This window comes from Impatiens glandulifera, chromosome 6 (genome assembly GCF_907164915.1).
Source record: "Impatiens glandulifera chromosome 6, dImpGla2.1, whole genome shotgun sequence".
NCBI lineage: Eukaryota > Viridiplantae > Streptophyta > Magnoliopsida > Ericales > Balsaminaceae > Impatiens > Impatiens glandulifera.
This window is the reverse complement of record NC_061867.1, coordinates 7,671,409-7,684,848: the sequence shown is the minus strand read 5'-3', so window position 1 is coordinate 7,684,848 and position 13,440 is coordinate 7,671,409. Positions and strand designations below refer to the sequence as shown.

The window sequence follows — 13,440 nt, the reverse complement described above, 5'->3', positions numbered from 1 at the left end:
CTCTAGGAATTTCGACTTGAGTAAAGCGTTCGTGAACGGAGGTGATTCAGGTCTAAGATCATGCTGAAACGTGTAGTCGAATGTTTAATAATGCACCCTTGTAGACCGCACAAATCTTCCATGGAGGGTGAGTAAAAGTCAAAAGGCATATTCGAATGCTTTAAGTATGGAGGGAATTGAGAATGATTAGGGTTAATAATACATCATTGAAAGATAATTTAGATGATATATATGGGTGCAAGATATTTTAATAATGCATTTTTTAACCGAAACATACATATATATTTTTTTTATTTTATTTTTAACCGTTTTAAGTTTATGAACAAGTCAACCCACAATCTGATTCATGTATACATTTTTTTTTTGGCGAATTCAAGTCCGACTGCTATGTTGAACTGAATTTTAATTTTTTATAATTTCATAAATAAAATGAAGTACACACTATTGTTTATTTGAATATTTTATCATAAGTTTTATTGTGACAAAATTTAAACAACCATTTTATTTTAACAATAAAAAAGAGAAAGTATGATAGTGGTTTCTAGTATTACATAATTAATATAAAATAATGTTGATTTAATTGTCATAAAAATTATTTTATATTTGTAAAAATAATTAATAGATTATTTGAAGGACTTTTATACATTTCTCATATTTTACATAGTATAAATAAGAACAAAAGATGATCAGAGAATTCAGGACACCATCATTCTTCTCTATCTCTCTCGTATAAATAATCTCTTCTTGAGAAGGCAAAATGTACAAGACAAAGCTTCAACAGTTGTTTCAACAGAATCAATGGCAAGAACCAGTGTATTCGATTTCAAAGGAAGGTCCAGGTCACAATCTACGTTTCTTTGCCACTGTTACCGCTAACGGTGAATGTTTTCAGTCCAATCCTTGCCGAACTTCTAGAGGAGCTCAGAATAGCGCCGCTGAGGTTGCTTTAGGTCATTTCTTCAGCTCCAATCCGTTGCAAGATTTGCAGAATGAAAATGCTCCAGTTTCTGATCCTTTGCTTTCTGGTACGTTTTTTTCTTTTCTTTTTAGCAAATTTATGTAAATTGCATGCTTTTAGTCAATGTGTATCTTAGATTGGGGCTTCAATTTTAATGGAGTCTTTACCTTGACCAACAGCTCTAAACTCTGCGATTTTCGTATTTGGATTGATCTATCTTACATTGAAAAGGATTCCTTTTTCCTTTGTCCAAAGCTGGTGGATTTTGTCAAGATCTGATTCAATTGTAGGGTTTAATCTACTCAATGGCCAAGAACACGGAAGTTCTAAAGAGTTATTTTATTGCAATTTTAACCATTTACTTATTCTCTTAAACCAGATTACTTTAGCCAATACAATAGCTACTTAGACTATAAATACCACTATTGTAGCTCTTGCCCTTTCTCGAATTGAGGGACAAATCTGGGCGCTTTCACTCAGCCAAATCCCTACCCTCAGCTCTATTACTAAAATATGGGAAGATGATACTAATAGGCTAAGTGAAGAATGTTGAGGATGGAGATCCTTTTGTTGGTCATATTAGCATTATCTTTATGAAATTTTCATTATTGTTTTACAGTTCTTCCTGCCTCACATAATGTTGGATTGGAAGGGAAATTGACTTCACAATCGCACACGATAAGTCAGTCACAGCTTCGTCTTACCTGTGTAGAAGTAAACGACCATGAGAACTCTCTCGGTAAGAAAAAAAATGGAACTAATTCATGCCTTTTCTTGTAGCAATTTGTAGCTTGTTTTGTGGTATTCTGTAGTTGATATGTTTGCTTGAGATATGTGATGATATTAGAACTGTTTGGGTGGTCAATGTTGATAATGGTGCCGATTTCTAAGATCCATATCACAAAAGTGTTTGTGAACACTAGAAGAAATGACTGAAAAGAAAATTCTAGAACAAAATGAAGATAGCAGGCAGGCTTCTATTTCTTGGTTTTTTTCAAATCTCGTGAATTGACTTGGGTTAGAGAGGTGGTTTTAGCTGTATTGACATCATCTTTTGGTTTAACTGGCTATTCATTACCTTGGGATCAAATTGGCTATTGGGCAGTCAAAATTGTAATAGGTGGGCTTGAAGCTATCCCGCAGTAATAGGATCAACTTAGTTTGAAATAAAATATATAAGAAGAGTTGAATGAGATGAAAGAAGTACCATTTAATTTACAAATCCAATTTGGTCAAAGCCTTTTAGTATCGGAGTTACCTGAGTCTTCCAACTAATGTAGTTGTTGCTGTTTAATCTGATTGTAGTGGAGAAATTGGGAAACACCATTTGGTTCTCCATCTTTGATCTTCACTTTCTTATACAGTCGGGAGTTTTCCCTTAAAATTGGCTCAAGTTTAAAATAAAATATAGAAGAAGAGTTGAATAATATGAAAGATAGATCTTTATTATTTGTATAAAAGAATCTGTAAAATCTCAAGAATCTGAGGATGGAGATCTTTTTGTTGGTCATATTAGCATTATCTTTATGACTTTCTCATTATTGTTTTTCAGTTCTTCCCGCCTTACATAATGATGGATTGGAAGCGAATTTGACTTTACAATCACACAGCATAAACGAGTCGCAGCGTCCTCTTGCCCATTTAGAGTTAACCGATCATAAGAATTCTCTTGGTAAGGAAAATGTATCTAATTCATGCCTTTTCTTGTAGCATTTTGCAGCTTGTTTTGTGGCATTCTCTAGTTGATACCTGTGCTTGAGATATGTGATGATAATAGAACTGTTTGGATGCTCAATGTGAACAATGACGCCAATTTCTTATGAAAAGTTGATGGAGTAAACATAGTAATTTTGTCAGTAATGCATTACATTGGGTTCAGGTGTTGTAAGGTAGGGTTAGGGGAGGGTCATTAAATATTAGTAAAGAATGCCTTGGACCATACTATGTTATTTACTTGTACCAAGTTTGTTAGAGAATTGTTTGGATAGCTGTAATTGTGTTATTAAATATAATTTATATGCCTATAAATAGATAGTTGGGTATAGGAAAAGATGATCAAATGAATGGAGATTTTTTGTCGGGGACATGATTGCTTTGTGCAGCTACAGGTGGAATAAATTTCTTTGTTTTCTGTTTGCCTGGACCCATGTTTTTGTTGTTTCTTGAGTCATTTCTTTTGATCGTCAGGTCTTTGTTAGTCTCTGTACTTTTTTCTTTTCATGCTTCTTTCGCTGAGCTTAAATGTCAATTTTCTCTTTTCATTCATGGTTTTTTTTTCAATTTTTTTTATCAAACGAATGTAGATTTGTGTTGGCCCCTCTCCTCACATTCTCTCTTGTAGCTCTCTCCATTGACACTCACCCCTTTCTTATATGAACCCTAAATATATTACATGATTCATGGGTTTGCAGTTTGTGCATTCAGAAACTTGTAAACTTATTATGATTTTTGCTAGTGTTTATTGATTAGGAGCAGTTAAAATGTAAAAGTTTGTATTTTCTTAATCCAATAATGATCTTGTTCTAAATCTTGTACTTGCCGACTTTCATTCTTCATTACATCCCTTCATTCATCACTGTATTTCTTGATGATTTAACACTGGTAGCAAGTCTAATTTCAAATTCATCTAATCGCTAGACTACATCTCATTCTCTTAACTATAATGTAATTGGTTGATCTTGCACATTTTGATTACAGATGGAGGACAATGGTATAAAAATCGGTTACAAAATTATTTACAAAAGAGAAATCTTAGGTTTCCAGAGTATTCATTTGAGAGCCAAGGTCCTCCACATGCTTCTTACTTCAAGTGTAAGGTTACTGTGTGTGGACAGAGTTATCAGAGTAATGAATTTTTCCTCAGCATGAGAGATGCTGAGAATGCTGCAGCAAAAATCGCCTATGAACAAATTTCAGTCAATGAAGATCAGAAGGTTATCCTTTTAGACAGTTTGATTTGATATGGCCTCTAATACAGTTTGTAACATTATTGTCTTAATTTTAAGTTATTTTGCATACTACAATAATATGTTGAATTTATATAGGGTGATTTTGGTCTTTATAAAAATGCCTTGCAAGAATTGGCTCACAAAAGAGGCTTCTTGAGTCCAAGTTATAAGACTGAAAGCTGTGGTCCAGGTCACTCGCTTACTTTTCTTTCAACCGTGATAGTAGATGACAAAATTTACCTAGGGATAGCTGCGAAGAGCAAAAAGCAGGCAGAGGTCAACGCAGCCAAGTCAGCATATGATTCACTTCAAGGTTGTAAGATGTTTTTCTTCACATATTTGTTTTTGTTATTGGTTGCGAAATAGTTGATTTCCTTAGTAAATGTGGATTTTCTTGCATGTTATTTATGTGAAAATTATTTTTTGTACCAATTTAGTTGCCTCTATGTTATTTTGCTCTTTGTCTCATGTTTGAGGGATAAATCACCTAAGGTCTCACTTTCATTTCCAATTCCATACCCCTTTGATAAGCATAGAAGGGGACTGTAACATGAATTTGTAGATGAATTGTCAAGCTGTCCATATATCAAAATGCAAGAAAAAACCGATCTGAGCAAAACAAACTCACAAAGGGTCAACTAGGCCATACTCATCAGGATTGTCCTCTATTTCACCTAATCAAACATCAGAAATCATTAGGGTGTACCATGTAGCCTAGCCTTAACTTTCTAAATGACCTTTTTTGTATGGTTCATTTTATAAATGTTGTTGAGACAATGAACAAAAGAAAGACAATTTACACAAAAACAACAAATTGAAACAAAAGTAGTGGATAAGCTGTTCATTCTGAGCTCCTAAAGAAGGTTAATAATAGCTCAGACAGAGAAAACAAGGGAACCTGAGAGAACTCAGCTAGAGTAGGGAGGATCGAGTTCTCAAGGATTCTAACCGGACTTCTCTTGCCTTAATAAATACTCCAGTTCTTTTCAAGCCAAATAGTCCACAAGATGATGATGCAATGCTTTCAAATTTTGTTCTCCTAACTGCAGAAAATTTGCACTTAGAAAATCTGCAAATGGGCATTGATCCACTTTTATAAGAGAAATATGCTGGTACTCAAATTGAGGTTTCTTTTTCTTATTATTATGAAATGACATTTTTTCTTTAAATCTACCAAAGGTATCAATTTGGGAACACATCTCGAAGATCCTTGTGTATCTAACGAGATCAAAGAGGTGGTTATGTTTGATTCAACTACCAAAAATGTTTTGAATGGCTCTATTAATGCTTCCCCCATGCTTGAACAAGAAGATATTAGAGACGGCAAAAGACCAAGGAGCTTTATGTCATGTTAAAATGTGTATGTATCTTTCTTTCTTTCTTTACACTATTGTTTAATTCCCTCATCTGAAAGACTGAATCATTACCTTGTTCTTCTGCTATATAAATTCTTTTGTGACTCTAATATCAGGCTGCATCTGGAGAAGACGCGACGGTTAACCTTTACGGGTGGGTTCTTTTTAAATGAAATATACTTTTTGTAATCTAAAGTTACTAACATAAAAATAGAGTGTGTTCTATTGTAGTAGATGTATTCAAGTGGATCTTAACAATTTCGAAAACCTTGATATGGAGCATTGAACTTTTAGTAGATCATCCTTCCATGTAGTGATTGTGAGTATGTGTTATTGAACTTAATTCATGGCAACACTTGTTGGAATTTGTGTTGAACTGATTTGATTTTTGTGTAGTTTATGTAACATTTACATTTGTCTTGGTTTAAAAGAAGAAGATGATAATAGTTGGTCTGTTTGGGTATGTCTATATGTGTTATTTTGTAGGAATATTTATATGATACTTACTCCATGTTGAGAATATACCAGTCAGATGAGTTTGATTGGTTCTGAAATGCTTTTTTTTTTTTTTTTTTTTTTTTATCAATTTTCTCCATTTCTGTTGAAGTCCATTTTTTGGGATATGATCAAAAAAAATTTCAATATCGAATTTGTTAAGGCAATTTTTCTTTTTTCTCATAGTAATGAAATTAATGCACTCATTGTGAATGAGTGAGACATCTGAGACATCAAATTAGTATGATTAATTTGAATAATTATAACTATTTTTATTTTATTATTTAATATGGTTGTTTGTTATTTTAATTATTTTTAATGTTGAAAGTTAGAAGATACCCATTAACATAATTAATAATTGTTAATATTATCATTTTTGTTATAATTATTTTGTTAAGTAATAGTTTAAATTTTATTTATTTATTTTACATCTCATTTGATAATGCAATTAATAAAACATTTTTTTTAATTCAAACTAAATAACATTGTCTAAGTTAAATAAATATTACATAAAATAAATATAATAATAGAAGCTTAATTAATGATTTGTTAAGTATTCTATCTAAAAAATATTACGGATTCGATTCTTACCTAAAACGACTTAGTTGAAGTTAATGTCGATAGAAGTTTAATTAATGATTCTATATATTTGAGATAAGTAAAAGTTTTTTCTCCAAAGACTAACAAACGAGTTCAATGAGCATTTTACTTAACCGAGATTTAAATAACTTTATGTTCATTTACATAACTAGTCGAAAGTATTCTCATAGTTTAACTAGAACCAATTAATGTCATATGATTAGAAACTTTAAATTGAAACTTCAGCCACTCCATTGTTTCTTCATAAAATATTCAGATTAAGAAATATTGAAACGTGAATAAATGTAAATTTTATTCATTTTTTAATAATTAGATAAGTCGGTGAATTAAATTGAAAAACAATTAATAAATTAGGGAGGGATCGTGTGACGTTTCTATAGTAATTTTTTTTGGGCTTCATGACACCCGAGCACGGAGCACCACATGATGACCGAAGCTTGCTATTGAATGTATTTAATTTTGGAAGGAAATTAGATTATTTTTTTAAATTTTGTTTTTTTAAGTCGTCCCATGTGAGGAAGATCATCAACATGTCAACAACATCTCACATGATCATGAGGAGACAAAATGATTTATATTGCACGAACGATACGATCGGCACAAACAGAACGATTGACACAATTTTCCATGTATCAAGGTCGCATTTCTCTTATTGTGGTCACAATTGTTTGTTGTTCAGCGTCGCTTGTCAAACGTGTGCACGATCGGCACGAACGTCTCATGATAAGCTCTAATAGCTATGATAAGCTCTAATAGCTAGGTCGTTCATTCATCTTCAAATCTTGGTTGGAAAATTAGGGTTTCTAGTTTACCATGTTCTATTATAACTAGAGTTTTTGATGTACCCTATTATGTAATTTCTTTTCTTAGTTTCTTTGTTGATGTGTTCTATTTTTCATTAAAATTGAAAGAAAGAAAAACAATAAATATAAGGAAGTCAAAGAATTTGTGATGAAAAATTTAAAGGAGACAGCTGAAAAGGAAATTGACATGATTGTTGAAGAAATTATCCAGGAAAACAGGAATGCAATAAAGGTAAAGAACCAATTACTGATAAAAATTCTGAAGAAATGTAGCAGAAAACAGGGAAAGAAAGAAGGAATTTAGAAGGTTGGTTATAACGAGAGAGCCAACCTATTTGGTCTTAAAAACCAGATTACCAAACTCTTGATGCATGCTAAGAAGGGAAAATCATAATTAGTAAAGAGAAAGCTCAACAAATAATAGTCCAACTCAATATTCATTATCTTCAGGACTGAAATTTACTAAAGAAAACATAATACGAGGATAGTTAAATGGTCAGTTGATGTAATGAAGAAGCTGATTAAGGCTCCCAAATCCAAGACCTACACTATCAGTAATTCAACATGGAAAATCAATGAGGTATGTAAAAATAAAGCATAAAAGAAATTTGAAGATCATGCCTATAAAGGAAAAGTCTACTTGAATGATATCCAAACAAATGTAGAGGTATTCAACTCTTCTTTTAAATTCAAACTGTCTTCTAAACTAGAGGAGAAATATATTGAAGACTGAAAGTTTGTGGTGGTTGAAAACTTCATTGATAAAAACGGAGTATCATTCGCAACTACCAAAGATGCTCTAATTAAATAGTGGTGAGAAAAGGGGCTCGAAAAAGTTTTTACAAACATATGTGACCTCTACTTCTTGCATTTCAAAAGGACTCAAATCTGAAAGAAATCTTGGAGAAATGGATTATTTACATATGATCAAATTGCATTGAAGTTGAAAAAGTGGTTGAAAGAGATGAATTTACAAAGAAGACCAAAGAAAACGACCCAGATTTGGTTCAAACTCTGAAACATTCCAGCCCACATTTACAATGCTGAAGCAATTAGTCATTTTGTAGGTACAATTGGGAAATCATTATATATGGACCCAATAACTGAAGGAGAATAACACTTATCATTTGTTTAGAATTAACATTGAAGTGCATCCTAGGAGTATTCTGCCAATAAAAATGGCAGTTGTTGACAGGAAATGAAAGCACAATGTCATAGAGATCTCTTATGAATGGAAACTAATGAGGTGTGTTTTTTGTAACACTTTCCTGCATAATAAATGTGATAAATCTAAAGAAGAGGAGAATAAAAACTAGAAAATCCAGGAAGCAAAAAAGAAAAAGAAGGAAATATAGGAGGCTAAACTCAAAGATCGGATTCTGGAAAAAAAGAAATTAGTGAAAAAAAAAGGTAAAGGGAACATGGGGAAGATGAAAAGAAAATTTGCTATAATGTGAAGGATCAAGATGGAAATGGAAGAAAAACCTCTAGTTGTTGTTGAGGAAACTCAAGAGGAAGATATCTAGAATTTCAAAGCTGAAACAGAAAATTCTAAAGCCGATAAAGAAGATTCCAAAACCAATGTGGAGTCTGAAGCTGAAGCCGAAGATAAGGAAGACAAGAACACATAAATTCAAGTTGAATATAACAAAAGGAAAAGCTCTGAAATTCTCAGAAAAAAATCTTTCTATCAAATTAGAATAAGCTCGTAAATGAGAAACAACAATAATCACCATCCTTTTCAATACAATTTTTTTTCATCGTCAGAGGAAGGAGAAGTGGAAGAGGAAGAAAATCTCTCAATGAAAACAGATGGCATGCAAAAATACCAGGTTCGGATGGTTAAATTAGAAATGGTATTTTCTGTTTGTAATCTCTATTTTCTTTAAAATGTATGAATGATACTAATAAGTTTTTTTAGAGTCTTTTGATTGTCATCCTTAATCATACCTAGGGTTTGTCTAGTTTTGATTTCTAACCCTCTCACTTTTGAGATTTTAATGAAAATGGTTCTAACCTTTTCCAAAAAAAGTGATTAATATTGTTCGTGTCTTTAGCTATGGTTGTGGTTTTCGGTTTCACGTTCTTCTTAAAGCTTTGCGCATTTGATAACTTTATATCACAACTTCTTCACATGATGTTGAACTTTTGAGGCGGATTTCATTTTCTTTTAAATATGTCATAGTTTATTACTCGAAGGAAACTGGTGTTATTTTATATTGATACAGGAGGCTGCTGCAGTTTGATCATGTTAACAAAGAAGCAATGAATGAATCTATTGAATGGAGATGAAGGTACGATAAAGAAGTGGAAAGGGTACAATGTGCATTAAGGAATTAACCTATATTTAGATCATTTCTATAGTGATACAATTCTAATTGTTTTTTCATTAATTATGGGTTATTCCATTTCATAGAAAAATAATAAGAGATTCTTAATGTAACAAAGTATTTTTTTTATTCCTTTCACTCTTTCAATTTTTTTTTGCTAATACACTTGGGTTTTGTTGTTTATTTTTCCTTAAAAGGAATATTTTTTTCTTTTTAAATTACAAAAATGGGTGATGCAGATGAAAATGAGTTCAACTTTAAGGAATAATGTAAATGAAAAAAATTGATACATTACCTATAGTTTGATTCCTACCAACCAAAGACCAAAAGACCAAAAGGTTGGAAACAAAACTTGAATTGAAGATCACAATGAGACTTATTAGGGAATTAGTCTCCTTGGTTCTCAAATATTTTGATTGATTTCATTTTGTTTCAAAAGATTCTTGTATTGGTTCCATTTATATCACCCGTTACAAAATATAAATGGATGACCATCAGCAATATATATCATTGCAATCAACTTGTGTCAAGTGGACGGATTTATCAAACTTTTATTTATTGCAATTTAATTTTTCTATAAAAATTATTGTCCATTTTTCTTGGTCCACACACGATCGACATGGCATGTGCTTTTATTAAATTGAGGAAGTACAATTAAGTATGTTTTATAATACAAGCCCCTAAGCTTTGTTTTTATAGTCAATCTAGTCTTTAAAACTTTATTGAGAATTAAAAAACTTTAATTTAGACTTATATTTGTCTCTAACAAACACCTTATATGTAAATTGCAATGTAATTTTTCTGTAGAGATCTTTCTCCATATCTTGGTCCACACAAAGTATGCGTTACATTGAATTGAGAGAAAATATAAATAAGTATTTCCTAAATTTTGTTATTTATTTATTTATTTTTTTTTTTTTTTTGTAGATTCTTAAAGTTTTATTATGAGTTAAAAAAGTTTGATTTAAACTAATGGGTTTGAAATAGTTTTACACCCTGACCATTTTTATATATAAAAAAATGTTTTAAATAAAGATTGTAAAATTCGTACTAGTTATATTTGCACTCTTATATCGGTGCAAATTTGGTCCCTAAAATTCATTGTAATTTGATGTGCAAAACCAGCTACATTTTAATAACATGGTCGCTAAAGAAATGTTGTAACATAGTTACAGATGTTAACAATATTGTAATAATTATAGTTATTTGGTTGTTAGAAGTTAGTTGTATTTGTTTTATAATTTTTATTGTTACGTAAACTATAATTTCTTATTTAGTTAGACACTATGAAAATAAAAAAAAGAAACAATTAATAAAAGATGAAGTTAATATATGATTGTGAAATATTTTATTTATGAAAATAAGTTATTTGAGACAATGACACAAGTTTAATAGACAAATTAAACTAAATATAAAGGTAATATTATTGAAAAAATAAATGTCTTACTAATGGGCATGGTATATCTAATAAATTTGAAATAGTCAATAAAAGGTGCTCCTAAATATCTAATATGAAAAAGAAAAAGGTAAAATAAGTATTTTATCAGTTTACAATATAGTGTATATATACTTTTTAAGTTAATTTAAATATTTTCTATACGGGGAGATCATTTAATATCTAAAAGAATTGGAATACAAAAAATTAGTAGTTATTTAAAGTAGTCAATTATTTATTTTTTTGACATGATTTTTTTATTCATTGTGATTTGATTATTTCTCTTCATTATTAATGAAATTGAGACTTTAATTTTTGCATTATAAGTTGTTGAGGTTTGGTATGAGATAAAATTATATGCCAATATTAACTTATACTTACATCTTATTTTCAGAGGTTATGCGTTGGGGTTTGTGTTAGTTCTCTTTAATTTTAAAATAACTTTATTATCTTAAGATTGTCAATATTCATTTTTAGAAATTTCAAAAGAAAAGTGTGTATTATTGTATGGTCCACACGGAAAGAAAATTAAATTGTGTATTATTGTATGGTCCACACGGCAAGAAAATTAAATTGTGATTTATATTATTGTATCAATGGTCCACATGGAAAGGAAAGTGTGGTACATTTTGCATGTGATTAGTTTCAATTTATGTTCGGTAGGATGTCCTAATATATTTTGTATTTCAATTATTCTTTGCAGTATGCAGTTTGATTATTAACATTGTGTTAATAGAGAAATAATGGATGAATCTACTGAATGGAGACGCAGATACGATAAAGAAGTCGAAAGGTGTACACCATGTGCATTAAGGAATTAACCGAGGTTTTGATCATTTTTTTAGTAATAAATTCCTATTCGTTTTTTCTTTAACGTTGGGCTATTCCATTTCATAGAAAAATAATAGGAGATTAATTATTAGTGTAACAAGTATTTTGTGACCCGTTTCAGTCTTTTAGAAAAGAATCTTAGTATTTCAAAAAAAAATATTTTTGCTAATATACTTAGGTTTTGTTGTTTACTTTGGCTTATATTAACAAAATATTTTTTTATTTAAAAAATTGAGTGATACAAATGTAAAATAGTTCAACTTTAAAGAGGAGATGATGGAGGAAAGTTGTGTTAATGTAAATGTTCTTTTAGTTTTTGAACATAATTATCCAAATGAAAGATATAATATAGATATCCTATATAAAAAAATAAAAAATAATAACTTCGTCTATCTAAAGGTTATGTTATTATAATTTCACCTATCAAAAGTTTATTTATGTTGCTATATTTCCAAATGAGACTTTTAATAAAAAGTTATAGAAAAATTTCATTAGCATGTTATTGCAAAATAAAAATGAAAAAGATAGTTGATTCAAATTTGAATACATGAACTATAGTTTAATTCTTATCAATCAAATACCAACAAATAGAAGATGTTGGAAACAAAATTTGAAATGAAGATATTTTTTTCAAGATCACAACAACGAGACTTAGTTATCATATATTTTTTAGCAATGTATATCATCATTATACACAAGGATGGATTTATCAAACTTTATACATTGCAATTTAATTTTTCATCAATAAAGATGGTTGTCCATATCTTGGTACACACATTATTTGTCTCAAACAAACACTTAATTTATTATACAAGTGTTGTCATTATTTTGGTCCACACCTACATGTCTCTTGCATTGAATTAAGAGAAAACTATAAATAAATATTTTTATTTATATAAATTCCTAAATTTTGTTTTTTTATTCAACTAGACCCTTAAAACTTGATTGTGAGTTATAAAAGTTTAGTTTAAACTAATATTTGTCTCAGATTTTAAACGCGTTATACATTGCAATTTAGTTTTTCTACCAAGAGTGTTGTCTATTTCTTGATCCAAACTATGTTGTTGTATTGAATTGAGCTAAAACTACATATAAATATCTTTTTAATTATACAAGTTCTAAACTTTATTTTTATATTCAGTTAAGCCTTTAAAAATTTAATTTTGAGTTAGAAAATTTTAATTTAGACTAATATTTGTTCCCATAAAAAGCAAGAGAATTAAAATAAAGTAGAAATGAAAGATGATGAGAGAAGCCTATTGTTATAGTGCAAAAAATTATGTCCAGAAATTCATGGGTTCAAAATAGTTTTACACCGAACACAGAAACCGTAATGAAAAATTGGAAAATTCGTATCAGTTATATTTAAAATTGCTAAAACTGGTTGCCAAAAACTAATTATACTAGTTGCAAATTTAGACCCTAAAATCCATTGTAATTTGATAGGCACAATCCACCGTGAAATATTTTATTTGTAAAAATACATAAATGTACATTGAAAATTATTGAAAAAATAGATGTATTATATCAGGCATGATATACCTAATTAAATTTGAAAGGTAAACAAAGAGGGCTCATAAATTCCTAATAGGACAAAAATAAATGACCAGTTAACAATAATATATAAATTAGTGTTATATATTTTTTAATTTAAATTTAAACATCTCCAGTATATGAAGATCATT

The 13,440-nt window shown here is 29.9% G+C and overlaps 1 protein-coding gene across 2 annotated transcripts; it reads left to right on the top strand.

The window, feature by feature from the left end:
- The first annotated feature begins 711 nt into the window (after nt 1-711).
- On the top strand, nt 712-5,718 carry LOC124942067. Of its 2 annotated transcripts, XM_047482477.1 has the most exons (8): nt 712-1,025; nt 1,578-1,697; nt 2,511-2,630; nt 3,656-3,891; nt 4,003-4,219; nt 5,086-5,266; nt 5,378-5,415; nt 5,493-5,718. In XM_047482477.1, the coding sequence occupies exons 1-6, from the start codon at nt 758-760 to the stop codon at nt 5,259-5,261; spliced, it is 1,137 nt and encodes a 378-aa protein (XP_047338433.1). In that variant the 5' UTR covers nt 712-757; the 3' UTR covers nt 5,262-5,266; nt 5,378-5,415; nt 5,493-5,718. The 2 variants fall into 2 exon arrangements, with proteins under 2 accessions (XP_047338433.1, XP_047338432.1); XM_047482476.1 differs by having other exon boundaries at nt 5,378-5,718.
- Nucleotides 5,719-13,440: the final 7,722 nt, after the last annotated feature.

Bases quoted from the DNA above. Each gene is read 5' to 3' on its own strand.
- LOC124942067 (XM_047482477.1), top strand. From the start codon at position 758: ATGTACAAGACAAAGCTTCAACAGTTGTTTCAACAGAATCAATGGCAA. The intron at 1,026-1,577 runs GTACGTTTTTTT...ATTGTTTTACAG, and splicing joins TTCTGATCCTTTGCTTTCTG to TTCTTCCTGCCTCACATAAT. The intron at 4,220-5,085 runs GTTGTAAGATGT...AATCTACCAAAG, and splicing joins AGCATATGATTCACTTCAAG to GTATCAATTTGGGAACACAT.